Source organism: Dreissena polymorpha, chromosome 15 (genome assembly GCF_020536995.1).
Source record: "Dreissena polymorpha isolate Duluth1 chromosome 15, UMN_Dpol_1.0, whole genome shotgun sequence".
Taxonomy (NCBI): Eukaryota; Metazoa; Mollusca; class Bivalvia; order Myida; family Dreissenidae; genus Dreissena; species Dreissena polymorpha.
The window spans coordinates 47405818-47431320 of record NC_068369.1 but is presented as its reverse complement, the minus strand read 5'-3'; the positions used below and the strand labels follow the sequence as shown (position 1 = coordinate 47431320).

General features: G+C 34.1%; 2 protein-coding genes across 2 annotated transcripts in view; both read right to left on the bottom strand.

Annotated features, from left to right (window-relative positions):
* The window catches only part of LOC127861288 (uncharacterized), a 188839-nt gene that overhangs the window by 30483 nt on the left and 132853 nt on the right, over positions 1-25503 (bottom strand). The gene's annotated exons all lie outside the window — the stretch shown is intronic.
* Positions 4838-24738, bottom strand: LOC127859728 (transient receptor potential cation channel subfamily M member-like 2). Its single transcript, XM_052397236.1, has 18 exons — positions 24537-24738; positions 23978-24078; positions 23579-23713; positions 23244-23303; positions 22756-22975; positions 21642-21763; positions 20905-21005; positions 19557-19782; positions 18891-19111; positions 16285-16393; positions 15641-15769; positions 12050-12304; positions 11602-11776; positions 9979-10135; positions 8228-8427; positions 7013-7144; positions 5369-5540; positions 4838-4994 (listed from the first exon to the last, which is right to left on the bottom strand). Exons 1-17 carry the CDS (start codon positions 24736-24738, stop codon positions 5536-5538), a joined length of 2550 nt encoding a protein of 849 aa, XP_052253196.1. The 3' UTR covers positions 4838-4994; positions 5369-5535.

Sequence of the window (25503 nt, the reverse complement as noted above, 5' to 3'; positions counted from 1 at the left end):
ATTAATAATGATATACATATTTCGTTGTTCAATGTAACAAAACAAATATAAAAATTATACAACAATTACTTTAGTTTCACAAATTTGGTTGAAGAATTCGTAACACGACAGTTTACTGAACGCTTGGGTTGTGATAAGAGCCTGTATCTTATTAGCAGGCGAACTAACAGTATTAGCTGGGAAAAAAACGTAACCAAATATATACATTTTTTTGACGCAACGACAAGACTATAAACTATCAACTTCGCATTTGTAGCTTCAAAGATTGAAAGATATATGACGACACTTCTTTTGACTTTTTTATAGTTAAATGTTTTAATGTTTTCCTCAAAATGTATTTTAACATCCACGGTTTATGTTATAAAACGATAAAACAATTTATATGAATTACAACTTTAGAACTATATTAAAATTATATAAATTGTATTACTATTTGACTTTCAAGGGGTCTTTTTACAGATTTTGGCATGTATGCAAGTTTGTCATTTAATTTAATTTAATATTAATAAATCTAAAAACTGGATCTAAAAAGCTCCAGGAAAAAAATCAAGAACACAATTCAAAAAAAAAAAAAGTCAAACTCAACCGACCTCGAACCACTGACCCCTGTACTCCTAGAGTAAAAAGTCTTCCACTTAGATCACTCGACCATCCGTGCTCATACAATGAAGGGTTGTTTTATACTTCATATAAGCAATTCTCGTCTTTCACAAAATATAGCAACAGCAACAGATCTACAAATTATTCAATCGTTTCGCGTTGCAACGCTTTAGAATTTTCATGTTTTTAAAGCGTCAAAAGATGCATATAAGGGCTATTTTAGAGGATGGTGGTAATATTCGGTTTTACACTTTTCTCACAAATATCATAACTAAAACGAAAATTTGCGAATATGAAGCGACTAATTTTAATATCGTCAATTCACCAAAACGTGAAAAGGCCCCTTTAACTTTTAAATAGTCCACATAACCCTCTTACTAAAATTGCTGATACTAGTACATTAAAAAGTTTCGAAATTATTCTATTAAATGGAACGGATTCTCCTTTAATCAATTTCGAATGTCAGTAGCTCTCGTAGTATCATCGCAAGCTGGTCGATTAGCATAATTGTCATTCAGACTACCGGTAGTTAAGTTTTTTACAGTCAACAGCATGTGGATTTTCCGTCATTATATGAGCCTTGTTCTGAGAAAAGTGGGCTTAATGCATGTGCGTACAGTGTCGTCCCAGATAGCCTGTGCAATCCGCACAGGCTTATCAGGGACGACACTTTCCGCCTAAACTTGATTTTTGGTAAGGAGGGACTTCCTTGAAACCAAAAAATACCATACAAACGGAAAGTGCCGTCCCTGATTAGCCTGTGCGGAATGCACAGGCTAATCTGGTACGACACTTTGCGCTCATGCTTTTTGCCAAATTTTCACAGAACAAGATAACATATATTCCTGGTGAAATTGATATGCTATACATTAAATGCAGGTGCGGTCGTTAATTATTCACAACATGCAAATTCCGAATCTAAAGGTGAATTAATTAAAGCATGTATTGCATGATAAGTTATTAATAGAGAGTGGGGATGAACAGCCATATACACTTGGCAACTTTTCTAGCGCAACACTTTCCACTTGAATATCTCTCAAATGAGTTAAGATTGTGAAAATCATTTTCACATGTGCTTATTTAACTTCATTTTGGGAAAGCTCACGATACAATCATTTATCCGTTACGATTTGACGCTTTATCACGTGGGGAATGTATGGTTTCCTCTTTTTGCACGTGGCAATGGTGGAAAGCATTATTATTCTCAATTTATTTAAATACATCAGAAAAACATAACAAACCAGCAAATTGCAGGCTACCTTCCCGACGTGCTAATGCGTTCGATCGTCACGGATGAATGATTTGCGTGCATCGATTGTAGTCAAATTATCTTAATTTTACATAAAAATGTTTACTTATAATTGAAATATTCATTTTTGAAAAGTGTCGCGTTAGAAAAATGTCCAAAACATTGTCCGGTAGCCTGCAATAATCCAAAAGGTATGCGTGTCTTACAAAAAAAAATATTTCATTTTATGGCTATCGAAATCGCCTGTTCTTGGTCCTGGGGACCGTTCTTAAAACTACGTACGTTCAAAAAACATGCTTAAGTGCAAACCGTTCAGTTTGTAGCGTTTCTATAAACGTCGTAAAGTTACGTTTGCCGTATTTTTTGCACGTATAGTTACTTGTGCTCAAAGGCTCACGTAACTCAGTAATTTAGCGTAAATATGGCGGCGTATGCACCGATATTTCGGAGAAACCGAACGAAGACTACGAAATCTACGAGCGCAACATCATTTTAGTTAATTTAAACCTTTATCTATATTAAGAACTTGGTAGGGCATGGAAAGATACTGTAACGGAAATCCTGCGTTGATTGTGCAGGATCTATTGTGTACGATTGTGGATTGGAGTTTTGCTAAAAGAGGAAATTTTACATGTACGAATCGATTGTTGTTATGATTTGTTCAATTTTCCTTTTGATAATTCATTCAACTTTCGTTTTGAACAAGGCTTTATCCATCACAAGACGCCAAGTTGAACTCAACGAATGTGACGTTTCCTGTGTGATAGAATTGATTCATTGTAAACATGGGTAAAAGTATACTTTTTCTGTAAGAATTATGTATAAGAATTGTATACTCTACGTTTTTGTAAATAATTGCATTTATATTATACTGCTGTGTCAATGAATGACAATTATACAGTAGCCTGTGCAAATATAATTCAATTAATTTTAGCAAAGATCACATGCACAATAACTACATAGTACAACAAATAAATAGCACATATATACACATGTATACATGTTTATAACATTTTAAAAACACACAAGATGTAAAAAAGCATATTTAAGCACATAAAAAACAACTACATAGCACATATATACACATATATACATGTTTATTTTTTATTAGTATTTTTTTTTAAACAAACAAGAAACTCATATACACTATATACACGGAGAATAAACAAGGGGTTAACTGACAAATAAATAAATAATATAAGCGGGACAGCAAAAACAAGCAAGCAAGTAAAAAATGTGAGAAGCAGGTTACTCACACATGGCGCATTTACATTTTGAACCTGTCAAGGTGCGGATCAGCCGTACAAAGTCTTTATATTTGTCGACTGTGCGAATGTCCTTTGGGAGGCTGTTCCACACCTGTACAGCCTCAAAACGAAAGGAATTTTTGCCATACCTTGTTGTTCTTACTTGTGGTGTCTCTAGGATGTTTGAATATCTGAAATTATAGGTAGAGGATTTAACTTTAACCAAGGCTTGAAGATATTCTGGGGAAAGATTTTGTATACATTTAAATGTTTCTGACGCAATGAGGCGTAACCTGTTTAAGTGAAGAGTAGTACTGTTAACCTTTTTTTAGTAGTGTATCATAACTAGATTCATAGTCATTAAAAACAATTCTAAGGGCTCTGAACTGTAGCTTTTCTAGTTTTTCTGTGTTGGATTTACTACAAAAATGCCATATAAGGGGACAAAAATTAAAAATTAGACCGGATAAAAGATTTAAAGATGATTAACCTAGTGCTTACATTCAGGAATTTGCTTAGTCTTTGGAGAACATTAATTGTTTGGCTGCCTTTTTGCATACACTTGTAACCTGTGGATCAAAGTTTAACTGGTAATCAAATTCCACTCTAAGAGTTTTACTTTTTGTTCACATTTAATTTAATTTTGACCTATAGTAAATGATTAAACTTCTATATAAGTCTTTTTACCTACACATATTGCCTGGAATTTATCGGGGTTTGCCTGCATTTGGTTAATATTGAACCAGTGTATCAGGGATTTACTTCCTGATTCAATATTTTCCTTAAAGGTATTTAAGTTTTTGTGACTGACGGAAAGGGTATTGTCGTCTGCAAAGTTATACAGGGTTGCCTTATCTATAAAATAAAAAATATCATTGATAAAGATATTAAAGATCAACGGACCGAGTATAGAGCCTTTGAGGCACTTCCTTAATGATTTCTTGCCATTTACTAGTACAATTGTTATTTTAACCCTTTGAGACCTGTTTGATAGATAGTTTAACATTAATTTACATGCATGCTCGGTTAATCCATAGGCCTTGAGTTTAAGTACAATTAGATTGTGAGGTAAGCAATCGAACGCTTTAGACAGGTCCATTAAAACAGCTCCAACATAATTGTTTTCATCTAGGGCTTGTTTCCAATCTTCTACTAGTTTTAATAAAGTTGATTGACATCCATAAGATGACCTGAATGCTGATAGGTAAGGATGGAAAACATTATTAAAATGTCAGTGAGTTGGTTGCTAATTTTTTCATATATCTTTGACATTGTGGCAGGATGCTAACTGGTCTGTAGTTTGTTTCACTGAAGGATCAAACTTTGTAATCTACTTGCATATATCAGGGATATTTAAGGTTACACATCAATTTTTTATTGCGCATATAAAGCGCAATACAATAAGAACTTGTCGGGAAACTATACCATATAATTTATTAATAAATAGTATAAACATTCACAATAGTTTTGCTTGTGTATTTTTGGTATTGATTTTACTTTCGAAAGTGGTGGTGTGTAGACTAAAAGCTGTCTTCATGCAGGTAAGTAATATTCGTGGATATAAAATTGCAAACTGATTATGTCAAGACAATGACTTATTTTTTTCAATGATATATCGCCCGAATGGTGCAAACAGGTGCCATGTGCCTTCTTATTTCACACGTGGTACCTTTTGCACCTATGGGGCGATATAAAGTGTATGTTTATTCAAAGAATGATTGCATATCATATAACTATAGGAAAACATCAGACGAGCTTTTATTTTTTCATATTCGGTCCGTTAAGTCATATCTGCGATCACGAGTCGTTTCCGTTCATACACGTTGTTCAGTCGGAGAGGCAGGAAGGTGACCGTCAACGAGGCTGCTCCACTTCAGGGTCTTTACAATCCATTGTATCTACAAACCATAGCAGGGGCTAATTCATTGCAAACTACAATACATGTAGCAGCGCCCTTGATAAAGCCATTACAACCCTTAATTATCAGCACAAATGTTAATTATTTAGAAATAAGACAGTATATTGCCATACTGGTTATAGCTCTATTATGGTTATTAAGCTTCTAGGTCATTACACCACTGTATTTTAAAAAAACATGGAACAATTCTTTATTTACAAAATGACCATTATACACATATATCGGAACCCTTAATTAATAGCCAAATGACAATTATAAATATAGGATCAGGCACAAGTTGTCATATCATACCATATTTTATTAACGAGTTCAGGAATTTTTTTAGAAAGCGAGCCTTTGGCACACCAGACACACCTGTTGTTCAAGACTTGCCAGTCGACTGTCGAGATCTGGTGACAGTTTGGCTTTGACGTTGGTAGGCGACAATGGTGTCACATGATCGCTTGACTCGATGTCACACAAAAACTGCTCGGATTTGCGCTGCTGCTGTTGAAGGTCATCTATGCGATTCATAAGAGCCTTCAGCCTGAAAAGTTTAAAGGACAGATTGAGCAAATAGTGAATAATAAACAATCAACCACATATACAAGAGATTTCTCATCGTTCCGTTTCTTTAGTGGCCCTGTGGGTAAGCGGACCAATCGGCTGGACCAATCTTCTAGAAATGCATTGACCCCGAAACCCTGAAGGAAAATATATGACCAGCCCTTAAGTCTGCAGAAGCTTACGGACCGAGTGGAGGCTCTACATAAGACCCCCGTTTTATCATGGCTTCTAGACTCGAAGAGTAGCGGCGATGGCGAAGAAGTGATAAGAAAGGTTAATATCTCGTGTACAATACGGTTTGTGTGTGTTCGTCATTGTCAATGTATTTTTCCCAAAGTCGAAAAAAACTGGATATGATCTAGGACCATTTCTAAGGGTCATTTTAATATTTTTGATCACAAATTTAAGTTTAAAAAAATCACATATTTTCTCACAATTGTTAAATATTTATGTGGGATGCGAGCGAAGCTTATACTGTAAAATCCCTCCTCATTTATTCACCGCAGGTGACCCGAAATGCACGTTTGATGAGATACTGTGGGGTAACGGTACCTACCCACGCTGCCCCAGTTACGTTGGCCGAATCATCGTTCCGATCCTAATGGGTGTCTACGTGTTGTTGGCCAAATATTTATTTATTTATTTATATATATATTGACAAAATGGCAATGATTGCATTCAATGTTGTATCATTCCAATCATAGTGTCTTTAATTCACTGACAAAACGGGATCCAGACATAAGCCCCCCAGGACAAACCCCCCCCCAATGAAAAAATGAACATTTGGACAATTGCCCCCCAGTAGAAATGACAGATAGAATATAAGCCCCCAGTGCTTATTTTGCATCTGGACATTTGCCCCCCAGTGCTTATTTTAGACGTGGACATTTGCCCCCCAGTGCCTAATTCTAAATGACATTACTCGATTGAGCAGATAATCATGTCCAATTATCACCACCTTTTAATCCTTTTTATTGATTAAATACAGAATCCTTTAATTTTCATTAACAAGTATATTTTCAAAGCCACATGTCACACCTTTAACAAGCTGATAATCCTTTTGATTGATTAATTAAAAACAATTCAAATTCTTTAAGATGTTTGTTTTACCTAAGATTAGGCAATTGAAGTGAGTTTCTGGACCTTTTTTATATCGAATTATAATGATCCAAGTTTCTATGAATATATATTTAGGAGATATGAAATAATACTGAATCCAAATACAGAGATATACTAGTCTAATGGAAACAACATATGATATTAGCACGGGGGGGCTAATGTCCACTTCTAAAATAAGCATTGGGGGGCAAATATCCAGATGCAAAATAAGCACTGGGGGGCTTATATCCTAACCGTCATTTCTACTGGGGGGCAATTGTCCAAATGTTCATTTTTTCATTGGGGGGGTTTTGTCCTACAATCGACAAAACAAGTAAAACTTTCACTTCTTACATGTCATTTGAAGACATGACTTTGAATTCCATACTCTGGATTTTTTCTGTTCTTTTTTCTGGTGGTAGGCGTCAGCTATTACATCTTCCCATTGAACCAGCTCGCGGTCATGTTTTAATTTTCGTCCTGAAACTAATGATTATATACATTGAATACAAATTTAATAAATCCTTTAACAAACATATTCGCTTGATTATTTTTATTTCTTGTTCATACTGTTTTAAGTATAATTAGCGTGTGTGTTTTCTTCTACTAGTTTAGTATTAATTATAAAAAATATGGCAAAGAGTGTCATGAAAAATATACTTAATTCAAAGCTTAGATGATATGTAATTGTTTCTTTAATAGTTCAATCAAATATATAATGTTACAGTACACTTAATCTCAAAACAACAACACCTATTATAAGAATTGAAATATTGTTCTCTTAAATTAGCATACATGATCAAAGCACTAACAATTGTACAAAAGAATAAAACTTCTATATGACAACATGATTTATATTAAAGAAATACAATAATGGCATAAAATGTATTACATTATAGGAACTTTCGGGTCATGTATTAAAGTAATACTGTAACAGCTTACAACAATACAATTTATTTGTTATAGAAAATCTGTCCACACAATTAAAAAACTTTGCAATACTTGTGTTATTATGTTTAGCAACAACATCGTCAAAGAAAGAACAGATATTTAATCAAAGCACTGAAAGTACTGGTGGATTATTGACATGAAATCTCACAACGTGGCCCTGATTCAAAAGGAAACTAAGTTCATTTAGAAAAACATTCAAGTTTCTGAACCCTGTCTTCGCCACTGCGATGTTTAGTGTGTTACTAGTCTCGGACCAGCTTCAATAGGAAAGAGTTAAAGGGAAACATACAATCTAAAATATCGCCTGTGTGAATCGAGTATTGTACATTCGGATACTTTTTCTCGGTAACGGCTTTTATCGTTATATAGAGAATACTAGCAATGCGCATGTACTAACATTTTCACAACACCCAATCAAATTGCGTTGCGTTAACAGAGAGTTAGTTCTGCGGCGTAGACAGAAGTGCTCCGAAGTTTGCAGTAATATGCAAATTAGGCTGAAGATTGGCTACTGTGTATTATTGCCGCTTTGCGTCAATAATCCAAAAACAGCTCATTCAATTAAATACAGCAAACAACAATGTGTGTTCATTCATAGATTATTTGAGTTATACTTACTAAAGTCATTGCTTGAGTCCTGGTGTTTTAATCTCGAGCCACACAGCGATGTAACAATATACCGAACAAGCAGGTATAACTGGGTTAACATAATCAGCGGTGGACACAGCACGGGCCGTTCATAGTACTCGTAGATTAAGGAATAACGCTGAAAACACCAGTGCTTGTCTGTGTTGTCCTGAACTTTGGTGAAAGTATAGCTGCAAGTATACAACACAGTGATATTCAGTGCAGCGAAAATATAAAGAGCATGAGTCTATTGCCCCAATATGTTTATCAGCTAAAAATAATTACCAAAGCACTTTACTGCCACATTCGCATATCTCACATACACATTGTTTAAATAAGACTTAAATGAAAATATAAGATCAATCTATAAAACTATCAAGTACATTTCATTGACACACATGCACGTATTTTTAAATGCATATCAAATACATGTGTGTTTAAAACAGAGAAGGAATACAACTTAAGTCAAAAGCAAAATCTTTTATTTGACAGATTTGACTGAAGTTAAATGATAAAATGCCTTAACTATTAACATCGCGACCCACCCAGTTTAATCAGGATTGAGTTATTAATGTGGCTTCAAGAATGAAATCAATGTTTACCTCAGATTTTACCTAGTGACCTAGTTTGGAACGCACATTAACCAGAATGAAACTTGGATTAGATAGCGTCACGATAAGTATTTTGACCAAGTGTTATCGAGATCGAATCATACATACAGTCTTTAGAGTGGTTGCAAAGTTTTCTAAGATTGTGACCTGGTAGACTCGTTTTTTGATGCTCATTACCCAGATTCAAAATCGGCCAAGATATTGTCAAGGAAAAGAATTTTGATACAATTTCATCAAGGTTGAGTAATAAAGTGTGGCCTCTAAAGTGATATCAATTTTTAAATGATTTGATATGGTTAAAATTTGTAACTGGGATTTAAATATGGCCTTGATATTGTCAGATAAACATTCCGACCAAGATTCATCGATATAAAGTCCTATTTGTGGCTTGTAGAATGAACACAAAGGTTTTCTAAGATATTGACTTGGCAGTCTAGTTTTGGGATGCTGTACATTATTAACAAAGTTTTTATATCATTTGACCTGGTGACCAATTTGGACGCACGTTACAGACATTCCAATATTGCCTAGATCTTTTCACGAGAAACATTCTGACACAGTTGTACAAAGATTGAATCATAACTGTTATCTTAAGAGTGATAACAATGTCTTGCTAAATATAATTTGATCACGTGACTTTGATTGTTGACAAACATGGCTGATTTTTCAATCTCGGCCTACATATAGTAATGCGCAATAAATTATATTTATACTTGTAGGAACAATTCATGTGCACTGTACATGTATGTTATGTATATTATTTTAAAATCAATTTCAGTGTCCATATTTTTAATGATGTAATGTCAAAACATGCACAATTAATGTTTTTCAACCATCATCAAAATGTATGTCATAGTTTGTTGCAAAATCATACAGTATCAATGCATAAGTTTTACACCAAATTAATTACGGGGTAAATCTTACATTCTATGTATACATTATAACACAGTCGTAGATTATCATGCGAAAGAAACAAACATATCGTGTATTCTCTTCTCTTCCCTGTTTGAGAAGAGAAATTCATTGAAATTAGCAGCTCCAAAAACTAAATTTGACAATATTCAATTAAAATCAATGAGCATTATACATCGAGATAAAAACACACAGATAAGCATGAACCAGTGTTTGCACCTGAACATGGCAATGAGAAGATTGAGAAGTAAAACGTTGGCCAACAACACGTAGACACCCATTAGAATCGGAACGATTACCCGGCCAACGTTACTGGGGCAGCGTGGGTAGGTACCGTTACCCCACAGTATCTCATCAAACGTGCATTTCGTGTTACCTGCGGTGAATAAATGAGGAGGGATTTTACAGTATAAGCTTCGCTCGCATCCCCTGATTTTAAAGAGTATTAATATATATATATATATACTTACACACCAAATGTCTACAAATAAATATAAACGCAGTAATAATGTATGTATAATTTTGATACATTACATAAGCTAATGTCGTAACAACGAAGTTATAAAGGCTTTTTATTGAATATTTTTATTATTATGTATTATTAATAAAGTAATATATTGAGACCACTACAAGTTTCCACTAAATGAACACGACTAAAGAAGCAGTTCTTCGCACATACCCAATTGCTGAGGAATCTAAATAAAGTGTCAGTGTTATACAATAAAACATGTATTAACATCACGAAATATATCGCATTAGGAAAAAAACCATTGTATTCTCTCATACGCAAATGTTACGTCTCATATGTAAAAGCTGCTGAAAAGTACAATATAGATTAACTTCATTGACTAATTATATATTTCTCAATTTGGATATATTAGCATGACAACTTTGTTTTTCCTTGTTGCAAAATCCAAAGTGTATTATGATACGCACTTTGAAAAGTACTCATGTTACTGAAAATCTATTCAGAGACTGCTATTGTTCAGTGCACAAATGTACACTGCTTTACATCTGTTCTGAAATTGTGATTTATACAATGTTTTGCTTTAAAATATCAAGGGCTTTCTTTACTTTATTCCAATCAATATTTGTATTTCTACCTATGCACCACACACAGATCCAAATCTTTATCTGCATAACCAAATTGCATCCAGAACGGTATTGTTTTAAATCCGTGTTGATAAGATCCTGTGGTTTGAGACTTTGGATGATCCTTAACTTCAGTCGGATAGCAAATAAATTTGTATGAAAACACGTTTTATTATCAATAAAGCAACGGTACAAGAAGAGCAAGTCAGTTTCCTTTGTGTGTTTATTTATTTTTCATACCATTGTTAACAATCAACCGCAATAATTCATATGGTTCATAAATTGTCTTTATTATTAAATATAATTGTAAAGAAATATTTTAATAATTTTAAAGTTGTAATAAGACGTTATGTAATTAAGTAATTTATATGATTAATAGTAAAATAATTCAAAATAATGGCTGGGAAATAAGTCTCCGGAGGTTGTAATTTAACGTGATTACGTATAAAGGGGTGTAATTTCCAAGAGAAACAACCATTATCGAATCACATTTCCGTTAGTCACGTATATTTTAAGTGTACATTTTTTGTATAAAGTGGTTTCCGTGTTTTATATAAAAAGTTGCGAAAACCTTTACTTCCTTTAAAGTGTATACCACGTTTCACGATAATATGTAAAGGCGCTCAGATGGCAATTTTCATTTCCCATTGTATTTAAATATACTGGAGTCATCATTTGCATCTAGTTTTCCGACAGTTTTTGATACTTTAAAAAAACCTGCTGCAAGTGTATCAACTGCCTTATACTCACCTTCAATTTCATCCAAAAACAACTCCTCGTATACGTTCCAGTAGGACTTTTTGATGACTTGCAAGACCGTGCTCCAGGCCAGAGGGGAGTTTGGGTACAGGATTGAGTGCGAAGCGATTCCGTACGACACAACAAATATCATCAGTATTACGAGGAAGAACATCATGTCTTGTACCTTGCGTTAAGAAAATATGTGTCTACTTATAAATTTTTTTTTTCAATTATCTTAAAACGTTTCTCTAAATAAGCCATACTTTGTATTTTATACGATGTTAAGTTCTAAAGATTTTTTATAATTATAGTTATTATAACATTTTAAAATTATTATTCACTAAAAAGTACTTTATTTCATGAAGATTTTTTATCGACAGCTGAATGTTTTCAATTAGATACTTATGTGAGGCATAAGAAAATCAGTTTTTAGCATTATATTAACTACAAAATGTACCATTTTTCCAATCATGACCAGTTTGGGCCCCAGCTGTTTGTGCACAGAGAAAATGTGCAGCAGACGCATGCAAAACGAGACAAAATTCAAGGCAAGGACCACGCGTGCAGCTTCGAACGTGTCCTTGTACGGCAAGAAACGCATGATCATCCCAATTATAAACAGAATAATTGTAATAATGTCAACGATGTTCCAGCTGTCGGTGACGTAGCTTTTCAGTTTGGAAACAAGAGTGGTAGAGGACCTGGTGACCACCTGAATAATGACGACAGAAACAAATCCCTTACATATGCATTACATTTGAAACAAAATAGTCATATATATTTATGTTTTAACATATATTAATAGCTAGCACATGCTTATAAAGATAGTTTTGTCACTGTAAATTAAGATTGTTGTATACATGACATTTTAAAATTTTATCAGTGATGTTAGATAATTAAATATCACTTTTAAATTAGATGGTTATCCATTTTCGTTAATACTTGTGTTGTTGAAGACAAAAGTGGTTAAAAACACTTTATAAACAATTCCAATTATTGTTCTTAAGAGACTGGGGTGATTTTTGACAGTTTGCACGAAACACTTATAGAGTGCGGTAATAAATTTAGTTAAATCTATGCACGACCAATTTTTGTAAAAAACTAAAATAAATTTAACATACATATTGCACATATATATTGTATCCATGTGAATTTATGGGCTTTTACTAAATTGGGAATAAACGAGTTTTAAACATTATAACTGCTAAAAATAAATTCACAAGGGTGAAACGGAGAAGCACCGAACATTTCTTTTTTTAAGTAAACGGGCTTATGAGCTCACCTTAAACCCCGATTAACTTCGTTTGCAACAGGTTTCACAAAAAAAACTGTCCCAAAACATGACGACAGGTTTTTTTTTTAACAAACTACTGTTATTTCATAGATATCATAAAAACACATTTATGTTTTTATAATCTTAGCAAATTTTATAATGAATAGGTTTCACATGGGATTTTAAGAGAGTTTAAATGGTTTTACCTAAGCAACATAAGGAAAACCGGCCCGGTTTAAGACAGCCATTTTTTCAATGGATTGGAATCCGAGTTCAATCGGAGGAGAAATACTTTGTACAAATGTTCAAACAGAGCTTTCTGTATATTGAGCAAAAATGTGGATTCGTGAATGTTTGAAAACTTTTTGTTCAAATCAAATTAGTAACCTAGGTTTTTAGACCATGTGACTCATTTATGAAGCGGGTTATTATATCATTTAGAAACATTTTCTTACCATGTTTCGTGAAGATTTCACAATAAATTGTCCCACAAGCGTGTTTGCTAATTTGACCTAGTGACCTTATGTATAACCGCTCTTGAACCAGTTTCAAACTCAGCCGATACATCCATGGGAAAACTGTTCATCTGTTCATGAAGATTGGTCAATAAAGGCGGCCTCTGAGTTTTGCATTAATGTGGCATACAAGTCGACCAGTTTCAAAATCTACCGAGATATTATTATGGGGGAAATGTTATGCAAAGTTTAATAAATATTTCGTAATAAATATGGCCTCTTTAATGTTCACAGGCTTTTTATTTTGTATCTATTGACCGAGTTTTCATCCCTTGTGACCCAGTTTCAAACTTGTTTGAGATATCATTTGGGACAAATACTCTGACCAAATTTCATGTAAATAGGGAAATAAATGTGACAAGAGTGTTGACAAGCTTTCCTTAATTTGAGCCAGTGACCAGGAGTTGAACCCCATGTGACTAAGTTTGGAACTCAGTCCATACTTCAACAGGTCAAATATTCTTAGCAAGTTAAACGATGAATGGGCAATACATATTACCTAACAATGAGTGTTCACAAGGTTGCCCACAAGTTTTCACTACATTTGCCCCCCCCCCCCTCCTGTTAACTATGTTTTCCACCAGATCGGAATCATTTTAGAACCCAGCCGAGAAATCATCGCGATGTTCCGAGCATGTTACATGATGATTGTGCAACGCGTGTTGCTTCTTGAGTACCACAGGTCATAATATACTTGCAACGGACGACGCATGGCGAACGACGGACAACAGGTTATCACAAAAGCTCAATGTGAGCACAACAAATGTGAGCACGCTGTGCTCAAGCGAGATAAAAAAACTTTCAATCTTTAATTTAGACAGTCATTTTGGAAGAATTAAAATCTTTCAAAATGGGAATTAAGCCAACATTTTGACGAAAAAAGACACTGGATGGACACAGTAAATCAAGTTTTTCCCCCACACATCTACGTGTACTGGGCTGTCGTATATTAATAGTATAATTAAATAGCGAATCAAAGGCACTATTACATTACACAACTAAACAAGGAAAAGTGTTTTACCATAATGACCAATGCTATATATATTAACGAATAAAGATGATTACATCTTAACATATACTATTCAAACTACAACACTTGAAAAGGACTAAATCAATATTTCTACTCAGTCAGGTTAAATGTACAATACATAAACAAAATATGTAACGATAACATATGTTTGTATCAGATAATTTTTAAATACCGACAATTAGAAATTAAGTGAAAATTGTTAATACTTTTTGTTGATCATGTGTATATACCATTTACAGAAGATAAGATGACACATGATATTGAACTTGTTACAGAGCTGTAATTAAAATTGTCTGCTTTATCTTAGTTTAGTAAGTATGGATCTATTTGGTATACCATCATACACATGTGAGCGATTAGATGCTGTGCATATGCACACACATGAGTACATGGGTACTTTGTAAAATATAAGAAGAGTAAACAGTATTAAACACAACAATTCTTGACAATGATTTATACGATTAAATGTATAAGTAAAAACGTTTTAATATAAATATATTGCTTGTCGCTTCTACAGAAAACTGGTATATATTCTAGTCTTTAGCATGTTTGATTAGGAAACACGCATGGCACTCATTTCCAAATATACTGTTTGCACGTGATTAAACTTCATTTGTACATTGGTTACATGAAACTAATTTCGGCATGCCTTTCATATGTTTTGATAGCCCTAATACGGTGCCAGCATACAGAAGAATGTTATCATACTCGCACCAAACACATAAGTTTAGTATAGCAATGAACTAACATTCCTTTCTGTTAAGCATTAAAACTGGTAAATTATAAAATCATGAACACATTATTTAGCTCTATTTAGCAAAATCATTTGAAATTCTAGTCAAGCATACACGCAGACATAGACCTGTTTGTATAATTTAGTATAAAACTTATCAATCATGTACACCATTATTTACTTATTTGCTAATCAATACTCCTTCATGTCTTATTAGATCATTTAATATAATTACAAACTTATTGAAGATGAAAAACTATGTGAACAGTATAAAATATCTTAATTATATTTGAAATGGACGTAAATACCTTTACGTTTACGATTGTTACACTGCACATTTTAAAATGTGCAGTCACAATAAACGCCACAACAATTATAAAGCATTACGGTATTATTTGCCATGACAATTTACCATACAATTTCCCAACCATATAACAATAATTCGAGGATTTTATTTTAATATTAAGCAAACTGGTCTTATAGACATCAACACAAACCTGTCGCACTTCCTCCGATAATATCGTGAACACCCACACCATAAGCACCAATTCCAGAACGGACACCGTTGGCGCGAAGTTGAATATCAGAACATACGTGTACAGACTCAGGAAGCCAAAGTAGGAAAGCTGAAAAATTGTGCTGTGTAAAAATGTTAAAATACTTGTCATCACACTATTTAACATTAACTGAATGTTATGAATAAATGCAATCCAGCAGGGCAAGAAAATAGTTTAAACCTATTAACTTTAGCTAAATTGCATCGAAAACCTTGGCATTATAGAAACTCTCCCGAACCGATTTTCAGGGAAGTATCCGTGCTTTTTTCTTTGGAAATATCTTTAGAATTCAATCCAAGTACCAATCAAACCCGCATTATCCTGGTCACGAGGCTGACACCACATGCAAAACTTAACTTCTACATTGACTAATTTTAAATTGCACAGAATAGATACTAAGAATTTAGATATATACCGATACCATGAAAAGCAAAAGTAACTCTTAAATTATAAAAATGCCTAATTAAGCAAATGCATTCCTAAGACGACTAAAGATTTTTAACTCTTGAAATATTCCAAGGAAAAATACTCAAATTAAGGAAAAGCATTCCTACAGTAACTACACAAAAAATCAGGCTTTGTACCACATTATACATGAAGATGATCACTGGAGCAGTGAAAAAGTAATACAGCTTTTGTCCTGGTGTGATATGCAGTTCATTAGGCTTCTGTACCTCAGAATAATCAGACGTTCTGAAAAAGTTATATATACGTATACTAAAAGGTATACACATTTGTCTTTTTCTTGAATAAAGTGCCATTGTTATCATATACTATCTTTTTTAAATAATAATTTACAATTTCTTAAAGGGGCCGTGTGATATTTTGGGAAACTACGAGGATTGCTTATATAGCTAAACAATACATCCGCTCTGAATATGAGCGTGGATGGTCGAGTGGTCTAGGCGGAAGGCTTTCTACTCCAGGACTCCAGGACTCCAGGAATCAAGGGGTCAGTGGTTCGAGCCCTGTTGAGGGTTAATTTTTTTCCTGTTTTTTAAATTGTATTCTTGTTTTTTACTGGAGATTTTTAGTTCAAATGTTTAAATGTCTCAATATAAAGCATTTAAAGCATTTAATGACAAGCTTCAATACATGGCAAAATCTGTTGGACGGCCCCTTTAACATAAGTAATTATATATAGATTCCACAAAGATGTACATTGTTTAGATTAATAAATTTTATTTTTGCCAGTAAGCACGAGAATTGAAAACTTTGTTAGCTCTTAAATTGTACATAACATGAGATTTATTCATACGTTCGCATATTAAACTATACTATCTAAAGAATAATTAATGTTTTATTAAATATTTCTTCCACAAACACAATGAAATGAACCTTTGACAGTGTGACCTGCAAAAAACATAGGCGTCTAACTTTTCACTCAAGTAACATAAATACCAATTTTCATGAACGTAGATCAAAGGTATTCTCAAGATATCAAACAGAACGAAATTAATGTGACAAGCAACAATGACATTGGTCTATTAACCTCAACTGTCAACATTCACACAAATTTGCATGCGGGTTGCTTATAACCATGCAACTGTATAAGAAAATGTACAGTTTCTTTGGAACCATTATATACTTAATTCTAACACGGCACGCGACTTGTTTTCTATAGACAAAGACGGAAATCAAGTGTGGGATATTTAAGAAATAATTCGTGTACGTTATAGTTTGTTGTCGAATAACCCACGGCCGGAAGTTTAGATGCGTAGGGATTAAATCACGAGTGCGAAGCACGAGTGATTTGAAACCACGCATCTAAACTTCCGGCCGTGGGTTATTCGACAACAAACTATAACGTACACGAATTATTTCGATTCTAACACGATTTTTACTAAAGATTTATAGAATGTATCTTATTTTTCTTGCATACTATTTTATGTGAAGCTCCGCCCATAAAAATAGCTTTCGGCTGTTCTGTCGATCAGATCTCCGGCCTCAATAACAGCCAAACTGGATGGAAAAAACCCATTTCATTTCTCACGTTTGGTTAACTAAGAACAACAACAACTTGCGTAAACTAACATGTTTTCATTGTACACTTTAAATTAACGCAAGAGTGTTGAATCTACAAGAAAACAACTCCGATTCGAACTTCAGCCATTTCAGTATCGAAGCAGCAGACGAACACCGTGGGAAATTGGGTCAAGTTTACGCATTTCTGTTCATAGCGTAGTATTTTGTCACGTGACTTTCATTCATAAAATACCGGATTATTACGCTGGTGGAAAATGTATCGGCATGTTTTGTTTAGCTACAGCGCGTGCTTTCAGTGTATAAGCTCCGCCCATAAGTTATTGCAGAATAACCCACGCTTGATTTCCTTCTTTGTCTATAGAAAACAAGTCACGTGCCGTGTTAGAATCTTCAATAACTTATGGGCGGAGCTTAATGTTTCGAAAAAAGTTCCGAATAAATAAAGAAAATATTGCAGTAAAATGCACGTGCTAAAACCCGCCCTAAAAGAAATGTAATAAATGCAGCATGTATATAAATGTAATGAAACAACAAATTGTATATTTGGTGATAAGTGGCATAACCACACTTACAAAGAATGTTATTGGTTAGGAAGCGTAATTCAGAAAACATTTATAGCATATCAGCTTTTCAGTAGCATCAATAAACGTGACGTCATTAAGTTTCTACGATTGTTGTTTTCAATGAAAGTGACGTCATTTGCAAAATATTTATGAATGAAACGACGTCATATGTTTGTACAAGTCAATGACGTCATTAAGTAGTGAACTTTGTACTTAGAAGGGCGGAGTAGTGAAAAATATAGTTCACGTCCTAAAGCTTGAACCAAATCAATCAGAATCGTGTTAGAATCGAAATAATATTTTTATATGATGGCTTCGCACTCGTGATTTAATTCCTACGCATCTATACTCCTTACTGTGGGTTATTCGACAACAAACCATGATAGAAAAATATTATTTCTTAAATAACTTATCAGAAAAGTATGGAGCTCAACAATATGTTGTTTTTTTTTCAGTGATAAATAAAGCCACATGTTATCCAATAAGTTTACTTTAAATCCTTGGAATATCAACCTGGACAAACAGTTAGGCAGAGGTGTTTAGGTTATTTGCTTAAGCTAATCCCTAAATTAGCATGCTATTCAATGTCATGTTAGATCGAATTCATAATACAAAATCCTCAACATCGGGAATAAACTTACTTCGAAAAGCGGTTCTCCATTTTGTACAGCTTTGGCTTCGACTTCTGGCTTAAAGGCGGGTTGGGTTTGCTCTGTGAAGGCTGGTGCCTAGAGCACACTTTCCGGGGCTGGGACCCTGATGCCATGGCTTGTGGATGGTAGCAGCTGGAAGAGGGGTCCATGCGCAGGTTGAACTTGAGCAGGGGCACAATCAAGAAGGGGAAACACATGCAGACGAAAAGCTGGAAAATATTTGTAATATTCCTTCTCTTGTAATATAAGCCAAATATCGCTTGTATATATCATGTGTTCAGTAGCTTTAATATTTTACACAAAAGAGCATGCGTGTTTTGTTGTAGATTTAAAAAAAAGTCTGATATTATGTTTGTAATTTTAGATGAATTAAAATACATACATTATAAAACTTTAAGAATAACTAAGAAGAGTGAAATCTTTTGTTGGCCGGATCTGTCTTTTATTGCCGATTGTTTCGATTGAAAATACATTGTGGTTTTCTCAGTCTAAGCAAAGCAAAAGTTAAACTCAACACTAAACTTTTTATAATCCACTATTGAATAGAAGTAAAATTATCTTGTAGTCTGAGCAAAGTACGAAATAAAAGTTAAATTTGTATTTACTAGTGTAATGCAAATTGTTCAATTGAAGTTTTTATTGTGTAAACCCTACCCTTAACACGCTGTTCTCCGGAGCCAGTTTGCCATGCCAGATACTGTTCAAGACCGACTGACATGCGGTCTGTGAGATGAACTCCTTGTTAACAGCCTTCACGGCAATCATCATGCATGTCATGTTGCCCCAGTTAGACAGTTCCCGCATGAGAAGATCCTGTGCGTTGCGTTCGTCTGTCGTATAACACTCGCTTAGGACCCCAACCGCCAATTCAGACCATTCGCTTAAGTAATAATCATCATGGGAACATACCAATTTTGTTACAATCTACAGTTAGCAACCATTGAAACAATTATGTGTACACTAATGATTTCATATTTCAGATATAAATTAATTAAATATTCAGCTTCACAAAAACAAATTCATTACATTGTTAGATAATAATCTTCTATAACCCTGTACTAATTTATAAATTGTTAGACCTACATAACTTCAAACAAGAGCTGTCCCAACACACTGCGCTCGACTATTCTACACTTTTGATAGTATTGTTTACATGTTATGTCAGTCAGATGATATAATGACCACAGAGACACATTTACGTTGAATATTTGTAGTAGTTATCTAGTAACCTGACAACTAAAACTGTTTTTATTGAGACAAAAAATGTCAACATGCAAAGAAATAAGATTTTCCATCATTTACTAATAAATTTACTCTTTTTTTATATTAAAACGCCCCCGTTCAAAATCTATTAAGCGGAAACCTGTTGTTTTTTTTGTAAATATGTTAAGTAACAATTACCTTAATCCAACTGGCACAAATGCAATCTCACCCTATATATGCATGTACAATAATTGATTGAGCGGAAATACTGTAAGTATTTTAAGTTACAATAGACTTGACCGGACGGACATTGATTGAAATCCCTGTCACACATTTCAGCACAATATCTCCATTCTTAAGTTATAAAGCGCAGACATTATATCTTTTTTCAGTAACAAGGACATTGACCTTGACCCAGCTGGCCCTTAATGCAACCCCATGCTGGGTATGCCTGTCAGGTTGAGATAGGAGTTGTTGCATTTACACGCTTAATGTCTACGTACCAAACATAAAATTAGAGACATTATTTAGTTTACATTAAGTGCAATTTTACATTAACCAGAGGATTATGCGAACGCCGACGACAATGACGTTTGGGTGTGTAAAGTCATACTAGCCGGTGAAGAGTTGAGTTATATACAAAATACTATTATATATTTTATCTAAGTTCTGACTTGTTATATCCTCATTTGCATCATCTATAATTTAAGTCATGTAATAAGATATCAGGCTAAATACAGCGGCATTAGACAGAGTGTAATGCATCAATCGAACAAAACAAACTATCAAATAATCCTACTCAATGCAGCCTTGAATGGTGATGACAAACTCTGTATAGTCCGTCTTCTTCTGCAACATTTTCAACAGGTTGTATCCAACGAGAGCAGTCGCTATGGCATCCTACATAATACAAGTCAATTACGCATGTAGTCACTATAGTTCTCAAAACGTTAGGATTTATGCTTGAAACCAAACAATTCTATGCAGAGAAGTTTACCTAAAGTCAAACTGGTATAATTATTTAATTGAGGGGGATATGGATACCTTTTATATCAATCACCAATTATTGGGGCGGGGGGGGGGGGGTAACGTCAAAGACATGGCCTCACATCAACTAAACATATTTGATAGTTTTTAAGTTTTCATGTTCCAAGAACAATACGGACAATATACAAAAACATATATTGTATTAATTGGAAAATACCATTCGAAAACAATATCAACTCTTCATTGTACACATAACTCTGCATGTAGTAGCTAACCATAACCCGGAATGACCATGTCCTGTTGTCTCTTAAGAATGGACATGACATCATAAGAAAATCTTGATAGCGTCTATAACGGTGGACGTTTTAACGTATCCTTGACCCGGAATGGAATTGCTATGTCTTGTTCTTTCAAATGGATGGAGTAGACACTCCACCCTTTAATAATATTCTTATAATATAACATAATATTCTTATAATATTATGATAATGTAATATTCTTCATAGTGCCCCTAAGTGTGAATGTGTTAACTTGGCTATAATATTTTACCTTGCCCTCGACCCAGAATGTCTTGGCCATATCCTGTTGTATCATTAGGATGGACCAGATGAACAGATCCTGGCAGGGCTGTTCAAAGTCGGGAAGTGGTTTCTCATTAGGCTTCTTCAGTTCTGGAAATAATACATCATGGGATTTTTTATCAGTATCTCAGATTATCATATCTCCAAATAGCGACAAAAACATAATCAATGTTCAATATTCCGTCAATTTTTATTAATCAAAGCGACGTCAAAATGTAGTATATACTCTAAAACAACAATAATTGAAATAAATGTCTGAAATGTACAATTGATCCATGATTTTAGATGTGTATAGAAAGTTAGTTAAAGGTTGGAAGATTAACAACAATACTTCATTTAAATCATTAATACATAGGTGTATTGCTATTAAAAGAAAACAACATTAGTTGGTGTTGATTGGCATACAAAGTTGGAACAAATGTAGTTTAATTCAGTCTACAGAGCATATTTTAATCAACTGCTTAATAATTTTACCAATGCAATGAAGAACTTACTCACCTAATTATGCAGCATTTTAAGCATTTTAACATACTTAGTTTTCCTAATAAAAATCATGTTGAAGATAAACTTATAATTCTGGAGACATGGAAACAATACCTTAGATACATTAACCTGACCCTTATAAAATATGACATAATGGATTACAGGCATTTAGTTAATTTTTGTGTTTTATTATTCAAATGAAACCGTAACATTATTTTCAGCTCTGTATAATATTTCATCAATATAATTAATAAACTGTACGGAAACTGTACGCAACTACAGTCAAACTGTAAATACCTCGATTCCTTGTGGCACATCCGGGAACATACAAACTTCTTTAAACATTTTTCCTTATGTTATGTACGTAACCACATTTTCTTTTGGTGTAAAACCTCAACTAACATGGAAAAAATACCCAGATACTCCAGTTCGACAGCCTGTTAATTTGTTTGTAAAGTTTAATCACCTAAGCATCAATACTTGTAGGAGTTACACATGGACGGATGGGCGGATCGACAGACAAACAAAGGCAAAAGGTGGGGCAAACACAACGTCAGTGCCACATTAACTCATCCTAGATGTACAAAACGGCAACTTACTTCCGTCTATATCATCAAGGCCTCTTGCCGGATTTAACATGACCATTGCGATATCTTTTAGGCCAGTCTCAGTTGTTTTCGCTGGTGCGTCGTCGTCAAGTAAGTGATCTACGTCGATGTTTGCGTACTCTGGCTTAGTCATGTATGTAGGGTTGAACGTGTCCCCCATCAGGCTCTGTATCAGCATGCCCACATCAAGCAATGAAAAGTTCTTTCTTTGCTAAAATAAATTTAATGCAATTATGTCGAGGTTTGGTTACTTAAATTCATCATTCTTGACAAAACAAAGTCTGATGAAAATTTGTATATGCCTGAATTAACGTCCGAGTAATTGTTTTTAATTCATTGTTGTGTTTTGTACGGCATTTTGAATATGTTTTTAAAAAATGGACGCAAACATGCAATTATCTTGTTATACTATGAAGAAATTAGTATTTTAATCTCACAAAAAATAAAACTTAATATCATGTGAGATAAGAATGACTTACAGGATCTTCTCTGACCTTGATCTTTGTAAGTAGTGATCGCAACAAGCAATTGTTTGGTATCTGAAATGGAAAGATTTAAAACATTGGCCATTAAACCTTAAAAGAAATAGTTATTACAATTGTTTGTAAATATGTCAAAGATACCAACAAAACAATAATGAAAAGTGTACTCCACAATATAAGGGGAAAATAGTTCAGTTTTTCTGTAAATATTCACTGCTAGGGTACTTGTACGCATGTGTTAAACAATCAGTATTTATAACAAACGTTTTTTAATCTAAGTATTTTTTAAGTCAACAAACATAATTATATGAGAAAATATTTTTTTAACAAACCCTGTTGTAGAGTTGAAGAAGACGCTTTTTGGTGAGAAATTCGTGTAAGCTGACCCCATGGTCTAAAAATAGCTCTATGAAATCTACACGGTTGAGCTGAATTGCCGAGAACATGACATCGTCCAAAATACCTGTCTAGGAACGTACTTTAATTTAAATATTAATAAAACATTGTTTGCTTAAGTTAATATAAGCAGGCTTTAATTAACAACCCGGTATAACGTGGTTAATTTGAATATATACATCTTGCTTTTTAAGCATTGACGTAAGAAATTTCAATGTATTGGCCTGACAATTCTTTATAAAAAAAACTAATTTGTTACAATCACCCCTTGATTGATCTCATCTTAAAATACACCCGTAGCACAGGATACAAAAAAATTCAATAAGCATCATTACCGGCCATTGTTTATCGTCAGTGAAGATATCACTCTTTGCAACATCAATTCTGTTCCATGCAAGGGCTAGCCGCAACTGATCAATAACCTGGTTCTTATAGGCTGTCATAAAAAGTGAAATATTAAATAACTCAAGCACTTAATGGAAAAACGTTGCAAGTTTAAAATAACATTGGTCTTGATTATCGTAAATTTAGATGTACATTGATGCCAATAGGTCAGGAATATAAAATATATAAGAAATAATTAAATAGTTTCATCTTATCGATTACTATCTATAACAGGTAATTATAAAGTATCTCTATTGGAAGAGCCACATACTTATTACCTGGGCTGGTAAATATACTATACAATTTAGTTTTTTGTTTGTCGGGATTGGACGTGAAATAATGCCCACGACCGTAATAGGCCGTAATAGTGTATTTGATATGGTTTTCGCCTTGCCAATCGGAGGTAGCGGGTCCGATCCACACTCGTCGAGCGTGCTCAAGATCATTTAAATAAACAAAGTACTGCTCCTCCTAGGAAATCGTACTCTACACCAAAACGTTCAATCAAACCTTTGAGTAAAGCCTGAAGCATAACCACATCAATCTCCTTCATCCCTGTCTCGCTATCAAGATCAAACACGGACATAAGGTCGCACTTCTCCAAACATTCCTTGATCCGCTCGAGGTGAACAGCGATATTGTCAGAGCCGAACTCATTCTCTACCATCTCCCGCACCGTCAGCTCCACATATGCTGCCATGTATCGCCGCATTCTGCAGATAAAAGTTAAACAGTTGAGCATGGTAATTCCCTTACTAAACAATGACCTGAAAATAGACCGTGCTCTCTTCCCGATTGGGAATTTTTAAGTACCAGTCGTAAGGTTTTGTTTGCTAAGTGGCAGCACAATTGTGCTTTTTGATATCATATTTCAAGGTCGAATTTTAAACATATAAAAGTTAGGGGCATTATCGAGCAATACCTGCATCATGCAATGAAGGATTAAAAAAAACTTAAATATGTCTAAGATCAAGGTCATACTCCACTGTCAACGTGCAAATAAAAGCGTTTTTATGCCGAATATGGCTTCGTGGAGCTGTATTTTTGTGTGATGGATTATTATAAGAAAATTTGAATTATAGTGTTGGATTATATGGCTCAAATGAAAGCGGAGAGATGGCATTTTAGTTTTCTTTAATAATGTAGAATGTACTCTAGTAACGCGATGCTTTAAATCAAGCCTTTTTATTGAACAATGTACAAATTGGAAACTGTGTCAGTCACTTAAGAGTGTTAATTGTTTCAATTGTGGTGAATTGTTCTTTTACATGTTTACTTTTACTAATTTACGAAGCATTTAAATGCTGACAAATGCTTCATCATATGGAATGAGTGCTGTATTGGACGTCATCATTGATGACGTTCAATCGAACGAATGATAAAGGGGGCTAAAATTCGTTAAGCTCCAGCGTATAGCAGCGATTTGGGAGTCTTGAAAACTGGTCTGTAACTTTTGCTGAAATTTGACATGTATATG